At 46.6% G+C, this 26,375-nt stretch overlaps 1 protein-coding gene across 3 annotated transcripts in view; it reads left to right on the forward strand.

The window, feature by feature from the left end:
- Positions 1-2,939: 2,939 nt before the first annotated feature.
- MYH11 (myosin heavy chain 11) overlaps positions 2,940-26,375 on the forward strand; it is a 132,507-nt gene continuing 109,071 nt past the window's right edge. For all 3 annotated transcript variants that reach the window (XM_066274771.1, XM_066274772.1, XM_066274773.1), the window contains exons 1-2: positions 2,940-3,022; positions 21,216-21,577. In XM_066274771.1, coding sequence (XP_066130868.1) covers positions 21,233-21,577 — 345 coding nt within the window. In that variant the 5' untranslated portion in view covers positions 2,940-3,022; positions 21,216-21,232. The remainder of the gene's footprint in view (positions 3,023-21,215; positions 21,578-26,375) is intronic.

Raw genomic sequence — 26,375 nt, forward strand, 5'->3', positions numbered from 1 at the left:
CTCCCACTTGGCATCAGACAGGCGGAGTTTGAATTCTGGCTTCATCGCTAACTAGCTGTGCTACCTTAGCTGATTATTTAACTCACCAAACTTGGTTTCTCAACAAACAGCAAAGGGGGAGGAGAGAATTTTTTTTCTTTAAAGTCCCTGTTCGATAGGGATGTTATGAGGATTAGGTGAGACAAGGCAGTAAAACTCAGTGTTTGCTTACCAAGTTCTGTGAAGAATCAAATGCAACCCCTTTGAAAGTGCCCACGTTAATGCCCCTGGTTAAAAATGCACTTCTTACTGGGAGGCAGCGAGTTTGATTCTGACAGCCTGCTCCGGACTCGCCACGACGGGAGGGTAGGGACCGACTTAGTTTCCCCCCTTCCTTTCAGCTCTGCTCCACTGCATTTCTGTGCTCGCGCAGGGACAATTTCCATTCCTTTTACAGTCTAGACATTAAAGGGCACGTGGGGAAGCAGCCCATTCATCATTTGCTGAAGAACTTACCCCTAACTTCCCCAGCCAGCTGAATACTGTCTCTTAACTCTTTGATTTCGGCCCGTTGGTGGGTAGGGTGCTGGGCTTGGGTGTTTTCGGGGTGAAAACCAGGTGACCTTGATGTTGGAGGGATGAGGAGGGTTTAAGAGGGACCGGAAGGAAGCCTGTAGGCAAACGCTGTGGGCAGGACAGGCTCTCACTCACCGTTATGTCCCCAGGGCCTGGCGCCACTCTGCTTGGTTCCATGTTTGTTGAGAATAATAGCTAACAGGAAGCAATGTCACATGGTCATTTTACATAGGTCGTCTCAAGGACTATTTACAAATACCCAGGAATAGCTGATGTTATCCCATTTTACAGGTAGGGAAACGGAGACACAGGGTTCAAGTTACTTGCTGATGGTCACAGCTAGAAATTAGTACAGGCAGGTTCAGATTTAATTCTCCTGGGCACTTCCCTTTAGAATCTCTCAGGATTCCCTTTAGAATCATGGCGATGGTGGGCCCAGTCCCAGGGAGCTGGGGTGCTTCCCTGGGACCTCAGTGTTTTGCCCTGCAAATGAGGGTATCAATAAAGCTGCCCACCATCACCTGCCTCCTTACTTGGGGAGGGTTTGTGGAATAAGACGGGGCATGTGCCCAGCACAGAGCTTTGCAAGGGTCTTCAACTCCGTTAACCCTCTCCCCACACCCTCTGGTTGGAAGAGTTGGGACCAACCTGGGACTGGGGCTCTGTGACAAGCAGAGGGTCCCCTCCCCACCCCGCCTGTCGCCGTTGTCGGCCGCGGGAGGGCTGGAGTGTGTTTAGGGGTGTATACCAGGTGAGCTTGCTGTCGGAGGGATGGAGAAGGGCCCGAGGGGGTCTGCGGGGCAGAGCTCTCCTCTGCGGCCCCTCCCGCGCGCGCCGCCGCTCCGCAGGCCGCTCGGCACCATATTTAGTCAGCGGGAGCGGGCAGCCCCGAGCTGGTATGCGGGGCTGGGAATTCCGCAGGAAGGAGCCCGCGCCTGCCCTTTTTGGGTTGTCTCCCGCCCGCCGGCCCGCCGCACTCGGGGAGGGAGGACCAGCTGGATCGGGAACCTCGGATTTCGTGCCGCGGGGCGTCCGGGCTGCCCGCGGGTCCCCGGCCTGGCGCGGGGCCAGCCCACCGCCTCGGCTTCCTTTTATGGCCTGTGTGCGTGCGTGTGACAGAGCGGAGAGAGACAGGGAAAGACGGACAGCCAGGCAGAGAGAGAGAGAGAGAGAGAGAGAGAGAGAGAGAGAGAGAGAGCGCGGGAGACTGGAGCCAGAGACGCAGAGATCAGAGAGAATGAAACGTACGAGTGAGACAGAGACCAGAGACAGGGAGACCTGCGGGAGAGACACAGAGACCTGACACCGAGCGAGGCGTATGAGAGACAGTGAGAGAGGGACAGTGATGGACAGAGGGACAGCGATACACGGTGGCAAGAACAGGCAGAAAGCAAAGAAACGGCTGGAGAGACAGACAATGAGATGGAGAGGGAGAGGGCGAGAGATGAGGAAGTGAATAGTGGTGCCGAGAGGGAGGGAGACGGAGGAAGTAACATTGTAGGCAGCCTTTTCATTCGCTAGAACTTCTTGGGACGGACAGGAGCAGTTGGAAGGTACTTGCAAGGCCCGGGTCGCACCCGCATTCTCTCTAGATCCTGACGTGCACCTTGCAAATCACCGTACATCACTCACACACGTTTCCGATGCGGACACTGAGGCTGGGGGGCGGGGGGGACTGACTTGCCCGAGGTCACACAGGCAGCGAAAGGAGCGCCCGGGGGCCTTAAATGACAACAGTGGGATTTTTTTTCCTTGGGGGAGGTGAGGATGGCAAGTTGGGAAGAGTAAAAACTTCCCCGTTCTGCACAATTCCCAGCAGTCAGAGGCTCCTGCCTTGCACTTTGCAAAGTTCAAAAAATCCCCTTTTCTAGCCTTTATGCAGCACGACCGGCTCCCTTTCCAGACAGCGGGAGACGAATAAAATGAGTGGGGAGGGGACCGGCCAACTCGATCCCCCAGGGCGAGGAAGCAGTTAAAGCCCCTTCGGCTGAAACGGACTCAGGGAAGCAATTCTCAAACATTCCCTATAGACGCTGGCCACTCGACCCCTTACTCTAGGGACCCGGAGTTTCGCTGACTGTCCCCGGGCGAGGTGGGGTGGTGGGGGTGTTGAGACACCTGCCCGAACGCAGCTGCGAGGCGCGCCCTTTCCCCGACCCTCCACCTGGGCCCCTGCTCGTCTGCCCCACCTGCGCGGTTCTTCCAGCACCACAGGTGCGCCCAAGGACCTGGACAAAAGCCCCGCTTCCCTGGCCCTGCAGGGGGCGCTGCGGAGGGAGCAGCGCTGGACCCTCCCCCACTCCGCCCTCCAGGGCGGACTCCCCCTTTCCACCCGCGGGCAGCTCCAGGTCTATAAAGAGAGGCGTCTCAGGCGAGCTGGGAGATTTGGACGCCCCTGCCTGGGAGGTGTGCCAGATCTGGGCTCTCCATCCAGTTTCTTCTCCGTTATCCCCGCAGTGGGAGATCTGTAAGTAGTGTCGCCTGGTAGGGGGAAGGAGAATTGGGTCAAGGGTTTAAGGGTCCTCCAGAGCATCCAGGGGCTGGCGAGCGGTGAGGTGAAAGGGTAGGGGGCCAAATTTTTATGTCTCTCTGCCCCATCACCCTAGATTATCCCCAAACCAGCAGTGATAAGTATCACTTTGGGGGGTACTTACGACAATGCTCGGGCCCAACTCCCATTACACTAGACAGAATAACAAAAATAGAGAGTCCCAGGTGATTCTTGTTATGAGGTTAATCTGGAAGATGAGCACTCTTACGAATCTCGGAGGTTCAGCCTCAAAAGCCAGGCTGCTAACTTATTCTAGGCACAAAAAGAGTGCAGCGGGACGTCACTGAAAAGTCACTTTTGTCACATAGTCACCCCAAGTGTGTGGTTTCATGGGGATTGGGAAGCACTGCTTAGTTCTGATAAGGCATAAACTCCGTTAAAAACACATGGGCACATACTCCGCGGAGAGGGCAGTGTTGTTCATCAGAGGATGTGCATGTTGATAACCCTGGAGTGAGAGGCTGGTTATGAGCCAGTGCATTATTTCAGCCCAGTTTTCTTCCAGAACCCCTTCCCTCCAAATTTTTAAAAATTCGCCTGCCCTGTGGTGGCGCAGTGGATAAAGCGTCGACCTGGAAATGCTGAGGTCGCCGGTTTGAAACCCTGGGCTTGCCTGGTCAAGGCACATATGGGAGTTGATGCTTCCAGCTCCTCCCCCCTGTCTCTCTCTCCTCTCTCTCTGTCTCTCTCTCTCCTCTCTAAAATGAATAAATAAAAATTAAAAAAAAAATTCATCCAGTTTGACCCTAGGAGCCTCAAATACCAGAGTCTACGTTTGCCTCTGCCAGCTGCAGGTGCATTATATAAGACTGCACCGGGGTTTTCTGCAGTTACTCTCATGCCTCACAGAGTGGGCAAAGTAAGAAAAAGTATGGCTACTACTGTCAATTGTAACTTTTCTCCCCGCACAGAGAACTGGTGAGGATGTTGCTGCTTGAGGCAAGGCACCATTCAAAGCCATACTTGTCAAGCAGTAAGAGAAAATATTTAGAAACCCACGGCAGGAAACAATCAATTACAGTATTAAGAACTAATGGACTAAATTGCCAATGGGCCAGGGTTTGGCAAAGGGAAGGCAGGCTGGCCCTTAGTAAACTGCTCTGCGTAGCTTTTTTGTTTGTTTGTTTTTTGGTTCAGCCTTCTTGGTTTGTTTGGTTTTCTTAAGCTCCCATTGTAGAATGAATCTTTATAGGAAAGGAGCTTGAAGATGCTGAACTAAAAGTCATTAGATGGCAGTGTATAAAATAGGATGTCAAATATCTGTGGACCATTGGCAGTCTTTCCTTGGCCCTTTCCCACTGAAGTCGCTACCATTGATGGAGCACTGATGTGCCAGGCACTGTAGCAGTGTTTGACTTGATGTATCACAGTTAATTATTACAACCACCTTTTGAGGGAGGCATGATTATTCCTGATTAATATACAAGGCAGCTGAGGCTCCAAGAGGTTCAGTATCTTGTCCGGTATGACACAGCAAGTAAATGGTGGAACTCACTTTTGGGTCTGTCTGATGCCAACTCTATACCTTCAACCCCCACTATCCTTTTTTTCTTGATCATGAACAAAACTTTGTTGGAGTCAGGTTGCTGGCAGATCCAAATGTTTCCAAGGAGGAGAGTGTTTATCATCTCTTTGAAGAAAACATAAACTGACCTTTAGAGAATTTAAAATAAAAGGCACTGTTTGTCCCCTGATGGTGTGGTCATCAGCTGGCCCGATGAGCTTAGGTGGGCTATCATCCCAAGAGTCTATCTATAACATGAACTAGCTGGGTTTCCTCGAGAAAATTCTGGGCCGCCTTGTAAACACCGTGTGTGTGTGTGTGTGTGTGTGTGTGTGTGTGTGTGTGTGTGTGTCTGAAATAGATGTTATTCCGTACAAGGTAGTTGTTATCATTACTTTTCTGTGTGAGGGCTGAGATTGAGGCAGACATGCCCATTTATGGTAGCATTTTCCATGAGGCCATCCCCAGCCCCCTTGCAAATTAGCCTTGTATTGCAACTTTATTGGTTGGGACTCGGGGGATTTCTCTGCCCTTGTCCTTTCGTTCAGGACCAAGTGGAGGAGAAGGCATTTGGAGGAAAGGGGAATTAGTTTTTCCTACTCCTCTTTTATTTGCAAGTTTTATTTCTGGGGGTGGAGGGGATTGTTTCCTTTACGATGGATCCAATAGGTGAATATTATACCTCTGGCACAACCATGTGATTCTCAAATCAGATATGTTAGATTTTGCTGGAAAACCAAGTCCAATTTTAAATTCATTGGAATCCTAGACTGTCATAATATCTGTGGACCAAATTAGAAATTATCCACCCTGGTCTTCCTAAACCTCAGTTTTCCTGTCTGTAAAATGGAGTTAATGAGGATAGCTTATGTTAGCCGAGCCCTTTTGCCAAACATGTGCTAAATCCTTTACGGGCATCATGTTACTGTCTTCACAACAAACTCTTGGAATAGATGCTATCATTATGGGTACTGTTTTACAAATGTGGAGTCTGAATAATGTGCTCAAGATAACTAGCCAATGAGGAAGACAGAATTCTACAAAGCTAGCTCTTTCTAACTCCAGCGCCTAAGGGATGACCCTGTTGGAAGGATTAAATGGGATAATGCCCATCGAAGGGCTGAGGATGGAGCCGGGCCTCTGGTTAACGTAACGTCAGTGGATGGTTATTTATAACATACATGACCAGAGACTTTAAAAACCTTGTTCAATGTGACACAGCTTTTACTTGGCAGAACCAGGAAGCCTGTTGTGTGGTCTTTCCATAAAGAAGAAATATGTTGCCAATTTTCCTTTTGTGTGATCTCTTTTTGTAAACTCAGTTCTTATTGGAGCTAAAAGTGGTGATTAGAATCTTCTGTTTCAAAGTAGCCATGCTCCCTCACCAGTGTCGGCAACATTACAAATTCCAGTTATATCAGCCCATTTGTGACTCATTCAGGGTTGCGAAGCGTCCTTTAAGAGCTTCCACCTGGGAGTGGAAGAGGGCTGTCTGGCCTGCTCAGCTGGGCTCTTCTGCTCTCTAAAGTCTCCTGCCTCCACCTCCGACTTCAGGCACATTGATTGAAACTGGGCCACACGATGGAAGAAAGGACGGGTTAGGAGAAGGCCTAGCAGGAATCTGAAAGAACTTTTGAGAGGGGTCAGAAGATGCAGAAAGAAACGAGTGCTGCTCTTTGTATCTGTAGGAGGAAGTTGTGTATCTTTGACTCATGTCAGCGACCCAGGGGCTCTGGAGGAACAGTCCTCATCAACATCCCTAAGACCGGGCCATAGCACTTGCCACCTGCTCACTCCTGCAGGCTGGGGGACTTCTTCCTCTCTGCTGGTGAAGCGTGGGGCCAGTGTCTGAGACCACCCAGTCACTCTAGCCAGTCCCTACTCTCCAGGGAGAACGCCTGTCTCCCTGGCCCCTGCTCCCCCTGCCTCCCCATCTGTAGATGTCATCATGGTTAATGTATTCCTGTGCTTCTTTCTAAAACTTTTCTCTGTCACATTTTCTTTTGCACAATATTGGCCTTCTGTAAATTAAGCTTTTCTCCACATAGTTACATATTTTTGGTATCTTTCTATTTCAGCATTTTTTTTAAACCAGCTGGATAACACCGTTACATGGAAGTATAGCATCTTACTGAAATACCCCCTTATTGAAACATACCAGTTTCATTCCCCCATTTCTTAAAACAGGACACCAGGGAACATCCTTGTGTGTCTATTTTTGTCTAATTATATGAGTATCTGTAGAATGAATTCCCAGCAATGCAATTGCTAAGTTAAAGACCACGCACATTTAAAATGCATAGGTATAGCTGAACAGTTCTCTAAAGCCACTGTAAATTTAAACTTCTAGTGGTTACATATGAGACTATACATTGATTTTTTTAAGCAGGGCTATGCCAACGTGGTAAGACACAAAATACAGTAAGGCTTTAGGGCCTGAAATAACCAGTTCTCTCTATCCCCATAGCGTCTTCCGGAAGAGCTACCATGCCTCTTGCTAACCAAGTTCTCTTTGTAGGGAGGAGAAAAATAATTTAGCTTTACTAACTACAAGAACTTCCTTCTGGAGTTACTTTAAAAACAGTACATGGGGTCCTCGGGTTACGACACTCTCAACAATCCACGTGTCAAGTTTATGATGCTCACTCCCATAAAAACTTAAAACTTAAAAAATTGAGATGTGACTGTTTCAGCTTATGCTTTTAGCGTCGCAGTTACGGACTATGCGGATGAACTATATTGTTTGGTTGCGCATGGCGGAAGCATACACAGTAATGCAGTGTATGAGTGAGGGAGTTGACGTCCCCCAGTAGTTTACCTACTGGGCACTGTTAAAAGTGCGAGTGTGCTGTTTGTGTTAGGCTAGGATGTGTTTTGACTTACACCAAACTTTGGGTTAGGTCACTCACTATCTTAGGAACGGAACTATGTTGTAACCCAAGGACCTCCTGTATTCAAATGAGTTAGGCAGGTGTTATAAAGCAACATTGACATGGCAGGTTCACCACTCACCTTTTTCTTGTTAAGGTGAAGTCAGGCTGCCTTGGGAAGATGGGGAGATGATTTTGGAAGATGAGAGGTGTGTTTGGTGGGGAAGTGGCCACGGGCTGGGTCATCAAGCAAAGAAGAGATTTTCTGTTAAGAGAGATTGGGTGACAGATCTTGGTACAAATTCTAGCTCCAACTTTTAAAATCTTTTTTTTTTTCTTTATTCATTTTTAGAGAGGAGAGAGCGAGGGAGAGAGAGACAGAGAGAGAGAAGCGGGAGGAGCTGGAAGCATCAACTCCCATATGTGCCTTGACCAGGCAAGCCCAGGGTTTCAAACCGGCGACCTCAGCATTTCCAGGTCGTCTAGCTCCAACTTTTAAACGCAAAGTCCTTTCGTTTACTTTTCTGGACCTTGATAGTATTGTGGTAATAGTAAATAATGCCCACCTTGCTGAATGCTTATGAGGCATGGGGAGTAGATTTTTATAATAAATTGCCTGCCTGATAACCCATGAATAGAAGGGTCCCAGTAACTATAGCAGCTATTATTATTATTTTTGTGTGTGTGTGACAGAGACAGAGAGAGGGACAGATAGGAACAGACAGGAAAGGAGAGAGATGAGAAGCATCAATTCTTTGTTGTGGTTCCTTCATTGTTCATTGATTGCTTTCTCATATGTGACTTGACCAGGGGGCTACAGCAGAGCAAGTGACCAAGCCAGCAACCTTGAGCTCAAGCTGGTAAACCTTGCCCAAACCAGATGAGCCCATGCTCAAGCTGGCAACCTTGAGGTTTTGAATCTGGGTCCTCCGTGTCCCAGTCTAACACTCTATTCACCATACCACTGCCTGGTCAGGCTATAGCAGCTATTATTAATAACAGAGTTAAAGTTCCAGCTGCCTCGTGGGGACAGTTTGGGGCTGGAGAATAGATGCATCTGGGGAGTTCAGTTCCTCTCCTGCTTCCTTCGGCACACTTGGCTCCTCCTCACCGGGGCCAGGCCTTGACCTAATTTCTCTGCCTCAGAGGCCCTTCCAGTGGGGCCGGGGGTTGTGTTCTAGATCAGCCCCAGAGGCTATCATTTTGCCCACAGGGCATTTGCAGTGTATAGTGATTTCACTGTGGGGGTGGGTATCTGGTACCTAAATTCAGACTTCCAGGTCTGTTGAACGTCAGGCATACACGGCGCACATCCTCGCTAGGTGACACAAGCAGGAGTCGAGCTGCCAGCCTATTTGGAGAGGGCAGGAGGGCTCTGGGTCACTCTGCATGGCTCAGGAGGGCTCTGGGTCACTCTGCATGGCTCACCTGCCCCTGGCAGCATTTGGGACTGTGTCCAACATCTTGCACAGTGGCTTCGCAGTAGAATCCTGAGGGAAGCTGATGATGGGCAAATCCTGTACTCTTTGGGCTCCAGAGTATTGTATTCATTTTTCATTAATTCAGGAGCAAAAGGGGCAAGGCCTTTTACCCCCGAGTTCCTCTGGGGAAAGTGAAACCAATGCTAAAACAAACTAAAGCAGCTGAACATTCTCAGTTGGTCCAATTTCAACCCTTCGATCCAGAATCACAGATACAGTAAAGTGTTAGAGCTAGGCCAGCCGCCCCCCCCCCCCTTTTTTTCTACTAAATGAAAACCGTAAGGCACAGAGAGGGAGAGTGACTTGGCTCAGAGTCACCCAGCGAGTTTGGAGCCGCTCTGGGATTTATAAAGGCTAACAAACAACTCCTCTGTGCTCCAAGAGTGAAGCCGTGTGTGGCTGGTAAGGAAGCCAGGACCGTGCAGGGCTGACACACTCAGCTGTGTCAAACATTGCTAATGCCAACAGCGACAGAGTCCTTTTCATCAGAATGTTCAAGAGCAGCGCTTGATCCTGAGCTGTACTTAGTCTTCATCAGTCCTATGTCATAACCCTGGAGGTGTCCTTTCAGCCCTCGGAGCTGATGCAAGACGTGGACAGAGAGGTGGAGGAGAAGGAGGCCTTGGAGGAAAGAAGCAAGGGGCTCAGGGTCCTCTTAGAGGTTTGGCTATCTGGGCAGCTGTCTCTTGTCTGATCTGATGTGACCTTCCGCAGGTGACATTCCAGGTTGGTGTTAACTAAATAGTGACTGTCCTCAGGGTTTTCTTTTATTTTTTATTTATTTATTTTTTAAATTTATTTTTTCTGAAGCTGGAAACGGGGAGAGACAGTCAGACAGACTCCCACATGCGCCTGACTGGGATCCACCCGGCACGCCCACCAGGGGCCGCTCTGCCGCTAGCGCCTGGGGCAGAGGCCAAGGAGCCATCCCCAGCGCCAGGGCCATCCCTGCTTCAATGGAGCCTTGGCTGCTGGAGGGGAAGAGAGAGACAGAGAGGAAGGAGGGGAGGGGGGTGGAGAAGCAAATGGGCGCCTCTCCTATGTGCCCTGGCTGGGAATCGAACCTGGGTCCCCCGCACGCCAGGCCGACGCTCTACCACTGAGCCAACTGGCCAGGGCCTGTCCTCAGTTTTAATTGTCTTTTTTACTCTAAAGCAGTGCTTCTCATGGATGGGGGCAGTTTTGTCCCCCAGGGGACATCTGGCAATGTCAGGAGACACTTTTTGGTTGTCTTGACCAGGGGGAAGGTATGCTTCTATCATCTAGTGGGTAGAATCAGAGATGCTGCAATGCACAGTTTGGGGCACGCCCCTAACCCCGATCAAAGGATTATCCGGTCTCAACAGCAATAGTCTTAAGATCGGAAAACCTTGCTTAAACTAAGGACCAGCAGGGAGCAGCAGACCCAAGTTTTGCTCCCCTTCAACACAGGAAGAGCTCTGTTCCAGGACTGTGGTCTCATCTCTGCTGCAATTTGCAGGCTCCTTGTCATTCTGTGCCGGGCCTCACCAAGTGCCTGATTGTCCACCACTCCACAGCCGGAAAGCTCAAGATTGTGGGTGCGTGCCGAGGCAAATCCTTATAAGAATAAAATCGAGTTATCCAGAGTCTTCGAGTTGGATGCCAAGTCTGATCCAGGATGTGTCCCACGTGTGGCTGTATTTCTCTCAGTCCTCAAATTCTCTGCCTGGTTCCAAGAAGGTGACCAAAGCAGAAAAGATCCCTTTGAGAATATATTTTTATTAGATTTCACCATAACTAGCTGTGCCATGATGGGCAACTTACCTAACCTCTCTGTGCCTCTGTTTCCTCATCTTTTTAACCAGAGATAGTGGTGCCTCTCATGGGGTTTCTGAGGGATTAAGTGAGATAAAGCTAGCACTCAATAAAATTTAGCTGCTATGATTACTAACATTGCATTGTTAATTTGCTAGGCTCACGGAATTTTTCTCAATGGCCAGTCTGTGGGATTTCAGTGTGTAGAGGCAATAGGGGTCTGGGGCCCAGTGTTTTGGGGAGCTCTGGGTTTGAAGGCGTGAAGTAGCTTTCTTTTGGGGGACCTGCCAGGATCTTGGATATCCCGATACTTTTTCTGCTTCTCAACGAGGGGGAGGGAATATGGAACACTTCTCAAATAGATTTATTTTAAAAACCATTTTTAAAAAATTATTGATTTTTAGAGAGAGAGAGGGAGGGAGCAAGATCATAGTTGTTTCACTTTATCTGTTTATTGATTGCTTCTCGCATGTGCTTTGACCGGGCAAGCCTGGAGTTTAGAACCATCAACCTCAGTGTTCTCGGTTGACGCTCTATCCACTGTGTCATCACAAGTCATGCTTCAAGTGGATTTGACCGCAGAACTGGTTTTCTCTTTGAAAAGTGTGTCAACCTCCCTGAATCCCACCCCACCCCCGCCCCAAATATTTGAGGGGATTAGGGTTCCAAGGAGCACACTCTGGGAAACACTTTTCCAGGGCGAAGCCAAGCTCCTCTTTTCCTTTTCCTTCTTTCTTGTGACCAAAGCAGATGTCACACATCATAACTGTCACAGGCATAAAAGCCCTGGGAAGCAAGCCAGCTTCTCTGTCTCCATTTTTGGACAGAGACAGACTCTTTGCACTTGATCTTGTTTGTGTTTTTGAATCCTGGATTATACAGGGTTCCTGGCAATGGGGATTCCTGTGTCCTTTTATTTTTTGGTTGTATATTTTGCTCTTTTCCTGACTTAAGGCGGCTCACCGACGTCGCCATTAGATAGAGCCCACTCAGTGGTCATGCTGCTGGGAACAAACAGAATGCATCTCCCAGCTTCCTCAGTATAACCAGTGACCACTAAAGCCTTCTTATTGATTGAGCAATAATATCGATTGTTTAATACTGCCAAATTACACAATTATACAGTGAAGGTGGGAAATGATATGTTCTGTGTATTTTACCATAATTAAAGCTAAAAAGAAAAAAAGAAGAAAGAGAACCAAAACTTTTCATGGGCATGTACTTTATATCCAGAAAAAGACTCACGTACCTGTGGGTACAGCTGGTAAATTGTCACACAGCACACACACCCAAACCATTGGTGCCCAGATTAGCGAACAGAACATCGGCCCACAGGCCACTTCATGTCCCATCCTGCCAGTCATGACTTCTGACTTCTAGCACCGTTAGTTGATTTCACCTGGTTTTGAACCTCTTAAAACCAGTCACACAGTATGTCCTTCTTGCATCTGCCTTCTCAAGTGTGTTTGTGAGGTTCTTATTGTGGTGTGCACTTGATGTGGGTCCCATTTTGAGTGTATATTATGTGGTATTGTGTGCTCAGTGCCTTAAAGGCTCAGTTCATTTATTGTGATTAGTCCACTGAGCTTCTGCCAAACCCATCAAGCTTGTGTGTGGAGCAGAAGAGCATAGTATGCAATCAGACCTGGTTTCAAATCCCAGCTCTGCCACCTTTTTTGGCTGTGTGACTTGAGGTAGATTCCTTCACCTCTCTGAGCCTCGGTTTCCATATCTGTAAGGCAGAGCTTATCGTAAACCTAACTCCAGAGGCTGTGGTGACGTGACTTGCTGATCTTGCCTGTGAGAGACTTAGCCCGGGGACCGGAAGGGGTCCTTGAATGTTAACCATCGCTATTGGTGTCCCGAAAACTCCACTCTGGGTTTGACATACGGGCCAAGTGGAAGATGCTTACAGGATGGAGAGAGTTTTATACATTTTATGTAGCAATATTTTTCCTTTTAAGGAAAAACGTCAAACACGAGCAGAATAGTATTTATTAACATCTGAGCCGATCTTGCTCCCTGCCCACATCCATGTGTTTCCTCCCGGCACTGATTATTTTGAGATAAATCCCAGGTTTGTTGTTTCCTCTATCCATACTTCCAAAAGTCTCTAAAAGGAAAGAACTTTTTATAAAAAACAGATGAAATCACAGTACCATTTCACACCAAAGGATTTCACATTTCCTAATGTAAAATATAATGAATTGGCCCTGGCCGGTTGGCTCAGTGGTAGAGCGTCGGCCTGGCGTGCAGAAGTCCCGGGTTCGATTCCCAGCCAGGGCACACAGGAGAAGCGCCCATCTGCTTCTCCACCCCTTCCCTTCTCCTTCCTCTCTGTCTCTCTCTTCCCCTCCCGCAGCCGAGGCTCCATTGGAGCAAAGATGGCCCGGGCGCTGGGGATGGCTCGGGCGCTGGGGATGGCTCTTTGGCCTTTGCCCCAGGCGCTAGAGTGGCTCTGGTTGCAACAGAGCGACGCCCCCGAGGGGCAGAGCATTGCCCCTGGTGGGCGTGCCGGGTGGATCCCGGTCAGGCACATGCGGGAGTCTGTCTGACTGTCTCTCCTCGTTTCCAGCTTCAGAAAAATACAAAAAAAAAAAAAAACCAACAAAAAACAAAACAAAACAAAAATATAATGAGTCAATGTTCAAATTTCCACAATTATCTCATAAGTTTTTCATTTGGGAGGGCTTGTTAAAAAAAACACACACAAAAAAAACCAAACCAAACACCTTTTTCCCTGACAACTCTGTTTAATTCCTCAAAGCTTTCCATTTAAGCGGTGGCTTCTAAAAATGTAGTCTGTACCTTAATTTGTGATTTGCCCTGTGTGTATGTGGGTGTTGGGGTGAGGGGGAGTTCTTTTCCTGCCTCTACCTGTGTTTATCTTTTATTCATTTGGCTTTTTCATTATGAAAAACTTCAAACAAATTCAGAAGTAGAGAGAATGGTTTGACAACCCCCTCCCGCATACCTGTCACTCAACTTCAATTATTATCTCACCTGAGCCAGTTTATTTCATCGCTGCTCTCCTCTCATTTCTCTTCTATGTCCCCCCCTGCTTTTTTTTTTGGTATTTTATCTCTTAAAGAAACCGAAACCAAGTCATTTGTCCTGCACTTTTGAACTTTGTAGCATGCCCATGATATTGTTGAGCGTGTACCCGGTGCCCTGCATTTTCTGTACGCAGGTGTTAGATCAGAGGTTTTGTCAGCTTTTGGGCCCCACCTCCTTTTTGTAATCATTGGTGGTAGTGCTTATACTTCCTATGACCTCCCATCTGGAGACACATAATATCTGGTCCATTCTTTCTTATTTTTTTAGTGAGAGAGTGGGGGTAGGGGGGGTAGACAGACAGGAAGGGAGAGAGATGAGAAGCATCAACTTGTAGTTGTGGCACCTTAGTTGTTCATTGATTGCTTTCATCATATTGTTCCTTGACCATAAGGCTGTAGCTGGAGCCAGTGACCTTGGGCTTCAAACTAGTGACCATGAGGTCATGTCTATGATCCCGTACTCAAGCTGGCAACCCTGCACTCAAACTGGTGAGCTGGTGCTCGAGCCAGATGAGCCCACGCTCAAGCAGGGGGCCTTGGGGTTTTGAACCTGGGCCCTTAGCATCCCAGGTCGATGTTCTAGCCTCTGCACCACTGCCTGGTCTGGTTGATCAACTTTTTTTTGCATGTGATATATTGAGATTAATTAGTAGGTTCCGGTAGTGCCAGCCTGGTTCATCCATTATAAAGTTCTTCATCTGTTTTTCTCAGTGGGTCCAAGGGTGTGGACTGCAGACCAGGATCCTTAGCCTCACCTGAGATCTTGTTAGATGAATGCAAATCCTTGGGCTCATCCCAGACCTACGGACTCAGAAGCTTTGTGGGTGGGCCCAGCCCTCTGTAATGTCACAACCTACCACGTGGCCCTAATACGTGAGGAAGTTGACCACTGGCTTAATGTTAGTCATTACCAAGATCCATTATTTTATTAGGGTTTACAAAATTGCAACATGGTTTTATTGTTTTGTCTACATTTATTAACTGGAATTCTTCCAAGTAGAAGGGAGTGCTGTTTAATTACAGTGAAAGTAGAGGAAGCAGAGGAAGCTGTTGGGCCTATTAAGTCCCAAGAAAAAGTAAAAAACAAATTTTTAATTGAATTTACTGGGGTGACATTGTTTAACAAAAGAAATGCAGGATATGTGATTGTTAAACTCGGGACAGTGTATATATCCTCTACTATTCTTTATTTCTCATTTTCGAATAACGGAAGTGATTATTCAGATTTAGGGAATGATTCTTTCATTTCTCCATCTTTTTTTATTTTTTACTTATTTATTCACTTTATTTTATTTTTTACAGAGGCAGAGAGAGAGTCAGAGAGTTAGGGACAGACAGACAGACAGGAATGGAGAGAGATGAGAAGCATCAATCATCAGTTTTTTTGTTGTGACATCTTAGTTGTTCATTGATTGCTTTCTCATATGCACCTTGACCGAGGGCCTTTAGCAGACGGAGTAACCCCTTGCTCAAGCCAGTGACCTTGAGTCCAAGCTGGTGAGCTTTGCTCAAAACAGATGAGCCCGCGCTCAAGATGGTGACCTCGGGGTCTCGAACCTGGGTCCTCCACATCCCAGTCCGACACTCTATCCACTGCGCCACCACCTGATCAGGCTCTCCATCTTTTTTAAAAATGAGCTACTAGATCTGATCTCTGAAGAGAAATAACCATCCCTCTGTGCAAATCAGTTGCTCGTTTTGATTATTGTCATTTTCATTCCTGAAAGAGAAAGAGTAGGTACTGGTGCATCTGCCCCTCTGACTTTGCCTTGCAAAGTCCGCATTTCAGGGATGGCTCCCCAGCTCCAAAGTCCACTCATGGGACGTGAGGCTTACTCCTTCTCTGTGGGATCTGGGGCCCAAGCGTGAGGACTATCTCAGTGAATTCAGAGAAACTATGATTTATCCTCTGCTAAAGTAGGGACATCAACCACACAGTACCTCCTGGTGGCTGTATATCCTAACTCTGCCTGCACCTGAGTTCTTTGGAGCACAGCAACAGTGGGTGGGAGAGGGAAGGTGGGGCAGATTGGAGGAGCTGGGTGAGAGCAAGTGTCACCAGGGCAGGGCAGCTCCTTGCAGGTATGGCCAGAGGGTCTGGACTGGGCCACTGACAGGCCTATAAAGAGCCTGTTGCCTTAGTAACCACTTCGTGGACACATCTAAAAAATGGAATGGGGAAACTGTCACAGATGGGCTCCCCATGTTGAGAAGACATTTAACAACTTAAAAAAAAACCCAGATTTCTCCTTGTCAATTATTTAGTGACCTTGAGGAATAATTTGTATAAGGAAGACAGAACCAATTCAATGTTTCGACACCCCCTCACTTCTTAACCAGTTTTCAAAGTGATGGATTTGTTCCCCAGCATCTTAGATAATGTTCTAATCATCCCCTGCCTATAGATAATGTTTTAATCATATGAACTCATGAGTTTAAACATATTCATCTTTCAACTTGTGTATTTTTCTTACTGGTTTTCAAACTGTCCTATATTAGACCACCAGATAAAACTGGAGTATGATATTTTAGTATGTAATTGTCTAGACTTTCAAAAATTTACCAAACCTGACCAGGTGGTGGTGCAGGGGATAGAGCATCAGATTGGGATGTGGAGGACCCAGGTTCGAAGCCCCGAGGTCACTGGCTTGAGTGTAGGCTTACCAGTTTTGAGTGTGGGGTCACTGGCTTGAGTGTGGGATCATAGACATGACCCCATGGTCGCTGGCTTGAAGCCTGTGGTTGCTAGCTTGAGCAAGGGGTCACTTGCTCTGCTGTAGCCCCCCGGGTCAAGGCACATATGAGAAAGCAATCAGTGAACAACTAAGGAGACTAAGGAGCTACAATGAAGAATTGATTCTTCTCATCTCTCCCTTCCTGCCTGTCTGTCTGTCCCTATCTGTCCCTCTCTCTGTCTCTGTCACACACAATACAATGTGTCTGTAAATGTACATATATACAGGGGGTCCTCAGGTTATAACATTTCGAGTTTACGATGCTCACTTCCAAAAAACTTTAAAAAATTGAGACATGAGTGTTTTTTGGCTTACTCATTTTTTGTCTTTTTTTTTTTTTTTACAGTACAGTATACAGTACAGTATATTTATGCCCTTTTCCTTTTTCTGTGGCTTAGTTGTGTTTTTATGTTCCAGATTATGATTTTACAACTGTGTTAGGATAAGTGACTTAGGTTAGGGTGTGTTTCGACTTACACCAAAATTCAGGTTGTGTCACTGTTGGAATGAAACTGTGTCATAACCCGAGGACCCCCTGTACATAGAAAATTTTAAGAGTCTATTATAAATATTTTAATTGGATTTATTAGTCTATATACAGTAAAACTGATCAACTTTTAAAAAATTAACATTTTAAGTGTAGAGCCCAATGAGTTATGACAAATGTGTATAGTCATGTAAATCACCATCATAATCAGGATTTAGAACATTTTCATCACTGTGAAAGCTCCTTTGTGAGTCTTGGCAGTCAGTTTCCTTCCCTGTCCCCAGCAGCTGCCGATCTGCTTTCCGTCACCATAGCTTTGCCTTTTCTAGACTTCCTTATCAGCGGAGTAACAGAGCATACAGTCTTCTGGGTCTGGCTTTTTTCACTGAGCATACTGCTTTTGAGATCCATCTATTTCATGGTGCAGCTTGTTTCTTTTTATTGCTGAGTATTCCATTTATATGTGTTTTCAACTTGGAAATAGGTCCCAAGTATATTTGTATGGCCAACAGTCACCTATTGTATGATTTTAATGATATGGAATGCCCAGAAAAGGTGAATCTATGGAGACAGATCGACTAGTGGTTGCTAGGTGTTGGATGTGGGAACAGGGAATGACTGACTTCAGATTGGCGTGAGGGAACCCTTTCAGCAGTCATGAGAATGTTCCAGAATGTATCATAATAATGGACGCACTTTCTGTAAATTCACTAAAAAGCATTGCATTGCACATTTACAATGTGAATTTATGACCAGTAAATGACACTTTAATAATATGTATATGTTTAAAGGAGAAAACAATCTTTGTGTGGCATAAATAAAAGTCCGCACCTTGAATTTTCAGTGGAATTACAGCAGTCTATTGACTGGATGCTCTACAATTTAACAAGGCCATTTGGATTGCTTGCAGGTTTGGCTGTTCCAGAAAGCACTACAGTCTGCATCCTTGTACATCTGTTATCACTTACCTGTTTCCTTAGGCTAACTTTCTAGAAATGCAATTGCAAGTCAAAGGTTAGGCATAGATTTTAATAGATTCCATAGATTCTATCGTAAGGGTGATGTGTGCAGAGGCCCGGCCCCTACACTCTTGACAACATTGGATATTATCAATGGTTTTCACCTTAGCCAAGCTGATAGGTAAAAAAATCAATGTCTCATTGCTTTAACTTGGGTTCCTTCATTTACTAGTGAGATTGAACATCTTTTTCCTATGTGTATTGATCATAAACTTAATTAAATTTATAAAACCATAAATATGACAAAAATACATAATAGAAAGTACACCTATGTTCAAGGTAGTAAGTAGTATTCCCAATAGCTAAAATGTCGACATAACCCACGCGTCCATGAATGATGAATGGATACTACCAGATGGAGAGATAAAACAAATGTGGTAGCTCCATACAGTGGAGTATTATTCAGCCTTAAAAAGGGGAGGACATTCTGACACATACAACAACTTGGATGAACCTTAAGGACATTATCCTAACTGAAATATGTTAGTCACAGAAAGACACTGTATGACTTCACCTATATGTGGCACCTAGAGTAATCGAATTTCTAGAGACAAAGTAGAATGGTGTTTGTTAGGGCCTGGGAGGAGGGGAGAGAGGGGAGTTATTATTTAATGGGTACAGAATTTCTGTGTTGCATTTGGAGAGTTCTTAACATGGATGGTGGTGATGGTTATGCAGTAATATGAATGTACTTAATACCACTGAAGTGTAGACTTGAAAATGGTTAAGAGAGTAAATTTTATGTATATTTTACCATAATTAAATTGAAAAAAGTATAATAGAAAGTAAAAATCCCCTCATAAGTGTACTTGATGAATACATATTTCTCGTTATTTTGTCTACATGGAATTGAAATATTTTTAAATATAAACGGGATGTTATACCTACTGTTTTATAATCTCCCCTTTTATTTCATTTTTAAAAATTTACATACCAGGCCCTGGCCAGTTGGCTCAATGGAAGAGCTTTGGCCTGGCGGGCAGGAATCCCGGGTTTGATTCCCGGCCAGGGCACACAGGAGAGGCGCCCATCTGCTTCTCCGCCCCACCCCCTCTCCTTCCTCTCTGTCTCTCTCTTCCCCTCCTGCAGCCAGGGCTCCATTGGAGCAAAGTTGGCCTGGGTGTTGAGGATGGCTCCATGGCCTCTGCCTCAGGCACTAGAATGGCTCTGGTTGCAACAGAGCAACGCCCAGATGGGCAGAGCGTTGCCCCCTGGTGGGCGTGCCAGGTGGATCCTGGTTGGGCGCATGCGGGAGTCTGTCTGATTGCCTCCCCATTTCCAACTTCAGAAAAATATAAAAATACCAAAAAAAAAATTTACATACCATACAATTTATCCACTTAAATTATGTAGTTCATTGGCTTCTAGCATATTCCCAGAGTGGTGCATCCATTGCTACAATATTTCAGAACATTTTCATTAGCCCAGAAAGTTGTCACCCTCTTATTCTCTCCCAGCCCCTGGTAACCACCAATCTACTTTCTGTGGATTTGCTTATTTTTGATATTTCATGTAACTGGAATTATACAATATGTGGCCCTTTGTAACTGGGTTCTTTCACTTAGCATACATTTTCAAGGTTCACCTATGTTGCAGTCCATATCACTTTTATGGCCATATTACTTTTTATGGCTGAGTAATATTCCATTGTCTGGATAGACCACATTTTATTCATCCATTCATCAGCTGATGAACAATTTTGACTTTATAGTTTTGGGCTATTTATAAATAATGCTTCTATTAACATTCTCATGCAAGTCATAATGTGAACGCATGTTTTCATTCCTCTTGGGTTACAGCTAGGAATGGACTTGCTGGATTGTGCAGTAACAGTGTGTTACCCAGTTGAGGACTCCTTGCATTTTATTTATTTATTTATTTATTTATTTATTTATTCGTTCATTCATTTATTTATTTAAAAATGTTTACTTATTGATTTTAGCAAGAGAGGAAGGGGGAGAGAAAAGAAGAGGGAGAGAGAGAAACAGGAACATTGATCTGTTCCTGTATGTGCTCTGACCAGGGATTGAACTATCAACCTTTGAGCTTTATGATAATGTTCTAACCAACTGAGCTATCCAGCTAAAGCCCATCTTATTTTATTATTATTATTTTTTAATTTTCTTAAGTGAGAAGCTGAGAGGCAGAGAGATAGATTCTCGCATGCACCCTGACCAGGATCCACCTAGCAAGCTCCCTACGAGGCAATACTTGCCCATCTGGGGCTGTTGCTCCATTGCTTGGCAACTGAGATATTTTTAGTGCCTGAGGTGAGGCCATGGAGCCATCCTCAGCACCTGGGGCCAATTTGCTCCAACTGAGCCATGGCTGCAGGAGGAGAAGAGAGAGAAAGAGAGAAGGGAAAGGGGATGGGAGGAATGGAGAATCAAATAGTTTCTTCTTCTATGTACCCTGACCAGGAATCAAACCTAGGACATCCATATGCCGGGCCAATGCTCTACTAGTGAGCCAACTAGCCAGAGCCTCATTTTTTTTTCTGAAGTTAGAAACGGGGAGGCAGTCAGACAGACTCCCACATGAGCCCCACCAGAATCCATCCGGCATACCCACTAAGGGGTGATGCTCTGCCCATCTGGGGCGTTTCTCTGTTGCAACCAGAGCCATTCTAGCACCTGAGGCAGAGGCCATGGAGCCATCCTCAGTGCCCGGGCCAACTTTGCTCCAATGGAGCCTTGGCTGCAGGAGGGGAAGAGAGAGACAGAGAAGAAGGAGAAGGAGAGGGGTGGAGAAGCAGATGGGCACTTCTCCTGTGTGCCCTGGCTGGGAATCAAACCCGGGACTCCTGCACGTCAGGCCGACGCTCTACCACTGAGCCAACCAGCCAGGGTTCCCATTTTATTTTTATAGTAAGCAATAAAACTTGGATATCTTCCTATATCACACATCAACATACTTTTTGCTTCCTAACCCTTGGATAGTATTTCACTGTGTGAAAATACCGTGGTTTACATATCCAGTGCCATGCTAATGAACAATAGACAACGATGCAGATCTTTTTCTGAAGGGCCTGGTTGTTTCCAACCTTCGACAACACCAGGAGTACTGCAGGGGACACCCTTGTATTTGATGGGATGTTTCTTCAGACTATGATCCCAGAGGGCTTTGTCTGTCTTTAGGGCTTAGTTCTGGCTGATTCTGACCCTGTTGCCTTATTCCACAGGGGACCAACCAGGCACCATGGCACAGAAGGGCCAGCTCAGCGATGATGAGAAGTTCCTCTTTGTGGACAAAAACTTCATCAACAGCCCAGTGGCCCAGGCAGACTGGGCTGCCAAGAAGCTGGTCTGGATCCCTTCAGAGAAGCAGGGCTTCGAAGCGGCCAGCATCAAGGAGGAGAAGGGGGATGAGGTCATCGTGGAGCTGGTGGAGAATGGCAAGAAAGTGACAGTCGGCAAAGATGACATCCAGAAGATGAACCCGCCCAAGTTCTCCAAGGTGGAGGACATGGCAGAGCTGACGTGCCTCAACGAAGCATCCGTGCTACACAACCTGAGGGAGCGCTACTTCTCAGGACTCATATACGTGAGTCTCTTGGGGCAGCTGGCCCCTTCTTCCCGGCCCTCTGTACCCCGAAGGGAAGGGAGAGGTTTTGAGATGTGTTCAGGGTGCAGGTTGGGAAGCTAACGGTCTCATTGAGGGGTGGCTGTATGGTGAGATAGAATTATTCAGACCTGGGTTCAAATCTCAGTCCTGCCCTTCCTAGTTCTGCGGCACTGAACGGGTTATTTCACCACTTGAAGCCTCAGTTTTTCTATCTGTAGAATGAAATAGTCACCCTTCTGATGTGAAAGTGGTGCAAAGATTCCATGTGATCACACATGCAGACTGCCAAGGTGTGTGGTAGACACTCAACAGGCTTCAATGAAGGAGCTGCTGCTCTTTCTCCATCTTGGAAATCAAGATCTCATAACCTCTTTGGGAAGGCTGGTCCATCTTGACAGCCAGCTGGGAGGGAGACACGAGGACCTGGCTGGGTTCTGTGGGCACCTCCACTGTCACAAATGGGAATGCCTAGATTGGGAATGCCTGGATTTCTCGGGTCAACCGTGCAGATCAGAGGGGACTAGAACTGCACTGTTTAATATGGTAGCCACCGACCACATGTGGCTAACTAAATTGAAATGTAAGTTAATTAAAAATAAATACTTAAAATAATTCATTTCTTTAGTTGTACTGGCCACATGTCAAGTGCCCAACAGCCACCCGTGGCTAGTGGCTGCTGCATTGGATAGCACAGGTGTAAACTATTTCCATCATAGCAGGAAGTTCTGTTGAACTAGATGCTGGGGTTGAGTGACTCAGAGGGCACAGATTCCTTGTGGGCTTGGCAGCTCACCAGGGCATAGAGGGACACGGTGGCCCTGTGATGCCAACCTGGTGGGCAGAGGGTCCCCCAGCCCAGCCTTTGTCTGTCTTGATTCTGAGAGGGTATGCTAATTCCTTAGACAAGTTACCTAATTCTATGAAAATTCATTTCCTTTTCTGCAAAATGAATACGAGAATAGTATCAGCCTCACAGAGCGATCACGGTAAAAAGGAAGTACTTAGCATGCCTCCTGGCACCTTGTAGGTGCTCAAAATGCCAGTTGTTGTTGTTGTTATTATTACTATTATTGTTATTGGTTTTGCGGTGGTTATGGTCATTTTTGTCATTAGCAGTCAGATGTTCTTAGCTGCTTTGTCAAGTTGTGGGAACAGGCTCTTCCAATACTGTGCCCTCTGGTCTTGCCCTTCACATTTTGCCATGTGAGAATTACAAAAAGCCCTTTGTCATCTCTAAAAATGTTCTGCAGATTTCTTTCCTAATTAGGAAGATAAGACACATTCACTACAGAAGACTCAGAACACTAAGAAAAGCCTAGCAGATGCAAATCACTACGCTCCTCCCCCAGGAGATAAGGGCTGTTAAGATGTTGGTGTGTGGTTGGTGTCTTTCTTTGTGACAGTGGTTCACGTCTCCGTATTTAAAAGCCTCTGCACATGGGTTAGTGACCTGCTCTTTTTTCCTATACTGAGCATGCCCACATCCTCAGTCATTAATTCCCCTGCCCCAGTACTATACTGAAATCAGAACTACATTCATACCCTCTTAAGAACTATCCCGTGGATATACCATCACTGATGATTTGTTCTTCTAATGGATAGTTCAAAGGGGTTTTAGTGGCTCTTGAAAAGAAGGGGGAACAGGGGAGCAACTCATATAAATTCCTCCTCTAATCCAGGTTCCGTACCTTGCACACTTTATCTCATTTAATCAGCCCCCACTGAATTAGTACGCTTGTCCCATTTTATAGGAGAGGAGGCTGAGGTTGAGTGCTAACGGCCGTCTTTAGTTCCCTAGCTAAGCAGGGGAGGTCCCTTTTGTTCAAGGCATTCCTTGTACGGAAATATTATTACCCTGACGCTGTCAGTACAGGACCAGCGATTCAAAGGGCACGAGTCTGTCAGAAGCTGGAGGGGAAATCGGGCTCCTTCAGGACCAGGTCCCTCGTCTAAGATGTGTCATCTCTATCCAGGGAAGTTGGGGAAGTCAAGGACAGGCCTGTGCATGAAACTCACCTGCTGACCTCCGCACAGTGTTTGAGCCCAAAATAGAAATCAGGGGGAAAAAAAGAGAGAGAGAGAGAGAGAGAATGAGGGGTTTAAGAAGGTCCCAAGACCCAGAATATCTTCTGACAGCAGATTAAGAACTGAATCAAAGCTTCAAATTCCTGCCATGCTTCTCCAGACAGATTAGATGATACGGCTTCAGCCTTGTGACCACGCGCCTTCTCCTGTCTTGATCCTTTCTGGTCTATTTAGTTCCTTAAGTAGGAACCGTTGTGGATGGAGGAAGAGAGGAAGAAGGAAAGGGGGACAGAGTGAGTTACTGTGCAGCTCGTGATAGCAGAAGCTTAACCAGTGGTGGCAGAGTGACGTTCAGGCAGCTGGGTGTGCCCAGCTCTGCCCTTGGTGATGAAGAAAACGTCCCCCTCTGTTCTGCAAGGCTCACTTCAGATGATGTGCCTCTGAGAAGGTCCTGGCATTGTCTTGTCTTCTTGGATATGGAAGAGTCTATAGAAGGCAGGACCCCCAGAGGGAGTCTGCATCTTACAGATGCAGGTCTGAGCTCAACCATATCCAGTGACTTGCCTGAGCTGCCACAGATTGTTCATGGCACATGTGGGGCATGATGTAGTTCTGATTTCTGGTCTAGCACCCTGTTCTTCTGGATGGGTCACTGGCTAGGTTCTTGATGCCTGGGGTTTTTCATGACCATGTAGCCATCGGCTCTGTCTCTGGTACTGGCTGGGGGATGGGACAAAGGTTTCAGCTGGTGAGAGCTCAGTGAAGGTGGACCTTGCCTGTACCGGTACTGTTCCAAGTCCTCCCCAGCCCGTTTCATCCATTCCTCCCCTGGTGAGAGCAAGGCTTATGTCCCAGTCTGCACATGCAGTGACTGAGGCAGAGGTGACGAGACTTGCCTGGGAAGGACCTGGATTGGACTCTGGGCTGCCCCATTGTCAAGTGTGTGAGTTCTTCCCTCTCCTGCTGCCTGTCTGTGGGGGCACTGAGGAGTCACAGGACCCAATTCTGGTCCTGGGATGGCACTTTTTATTAAGGGGAGGGAGATAAGGCACACTAGATGCAAATACATAACATGGTTTCTAAAACGATAAGTGGATTAAGAGTAGCATATCCTTACAATGGCATATTAACTGAGCTTTAAAAAATGAAATCCTGTCATATGTGACAACATGGAAGAGCCTGAGGACATGATGCTGAGTGACATAAGCCAGTCATGGAAGACACATAGTACATGATCCCACTTAGGTGTGGAATCCAAAATAGGCGATATCAGAGAATCTGAGAGTGGGATGGTGGTCTCCGGGGGCTGGCAGAGGAGGAAGCGGGGAGTTACTAATCAATGGGCACAAAGTTGCAGTTGAACAAGGTGAATGAGCTCCAGTGATCTTAGTTATCTCTGGGTGGGCTGGATGCCCAGGGCACTGGGAGCAAGCTGGAAGCAGAGGCTTCCTGGGTGCCAGGGGGTCCTGGAGGGTGCCCTTTGTTGAGCCTTGTGAACCAGTTGTCTAGATTTTTCAAGCTGTTATTGCTTCAAAACACGCCTCCCCAGCAACACAAAACTATCCATGCAAAAACCATAAGAGGATATTTAAAAGTAAGAAGAGCCTGACCAGGCGGGGACGCAGTAGATAGAGCTTTGACCTGGGACACTGAGGACCCAGATTTGAAACCCAGAGGTCACTGGCTTGTGGACGGGCTCATCTGTCTTGAGTGTGGGATCATAGACATGGTCCCATGGTCGCTGGCTTGAGCAAGGGGTCATTGGCTCAGCTGGAGGCCTCCAGTCAAGGCATGTATGAGAAGCAATCAATGAACAACTAAAGTGATGCAACTACAAATTGATGCTGCTTTTCCTGTCTCTCCTGCAAAAAAAAAAAAAAAAAGAAAGAAAAAGAAAAAAGCATGCATCATAAAAAGCTAGGGTCCCCCCTCTTTGAAGAACCCCAACGCTCTTCCCTGGAGGTACATATAAATAAAGGATGAAGTATGCATATGTACACATATAACTAATATACCCCCCAAATAATTTCAGGTATGTCCTGCAACTTTTTTCACCTAATCATGCCTTTTGGCTCTTTCTGTGTTCATCCCAAGCTAGTCAGACTTAAAGGGTTTTTGCAGTAGGTACTACCTGCAACTATTACAATAGCGTGTAAAGGTGTTTAGAACTTTCCTTCTCATCCCCATTCTTCACCTTTCAGTTCACTTCCCTAGAGAAACCATAGTCACCAGTTTCACATGTAGTTTTCCAGCTACATTTTATTTATTTATTTATTTATTTATTTATTTAGTATTTTTCCAAAGTTGGAAACAGGGAGGCAATCAGACAGATTCCTGCATGCGCCCGACCGGGATCCACCGGTATGCCCACAAGGGAGCAATGCTCTGCCCATCTGGGGCGTCGCTCTGTTGCAACCAGAGCCATTCTAGCACCTGAGGCAGAGGCCACAGAGCCATCCACAGCACCCGGGCCAACTTTGCTCCAATGGAGCCCTGGCTGCAGGAGGGGAAGAGAGAGAGAGGAAGGAGAGGGGGAGGGGTAGAGAAGCAGATGGACACTTCTCCTGTGTGCCCTGGCCAAGAATCGAACCCGGGACTCCTGCACGCCAGGCTGACGCTCTACCACTGAGCCAACTGGCTAGGGCCCAGCTACATTGTATATACAGGCAAATTGATGCATGTTGGAATATGTAAACATGCATGTGCATGTATATGTATTCTTTCTAATGGCAGCAGCGTTCCATGACTGATG

The sequence above is a fragment of the Saccopteryx bilineata genome, chromosome 4 (assembly GCF_036850765.1).
Source record: "Saccopteryx bilineata isolate mSacBil1 chromosome 4, mSacBil1_pri_phased_curated, whole genome shotgun sequence".
Classification (NCBI taxonomy): Eukaryota; Metazoa; Chordata; class Mammalia; order Chiroptera; family Emballonuridae; genus Saccopteryx; species Saccopteryx bilineata.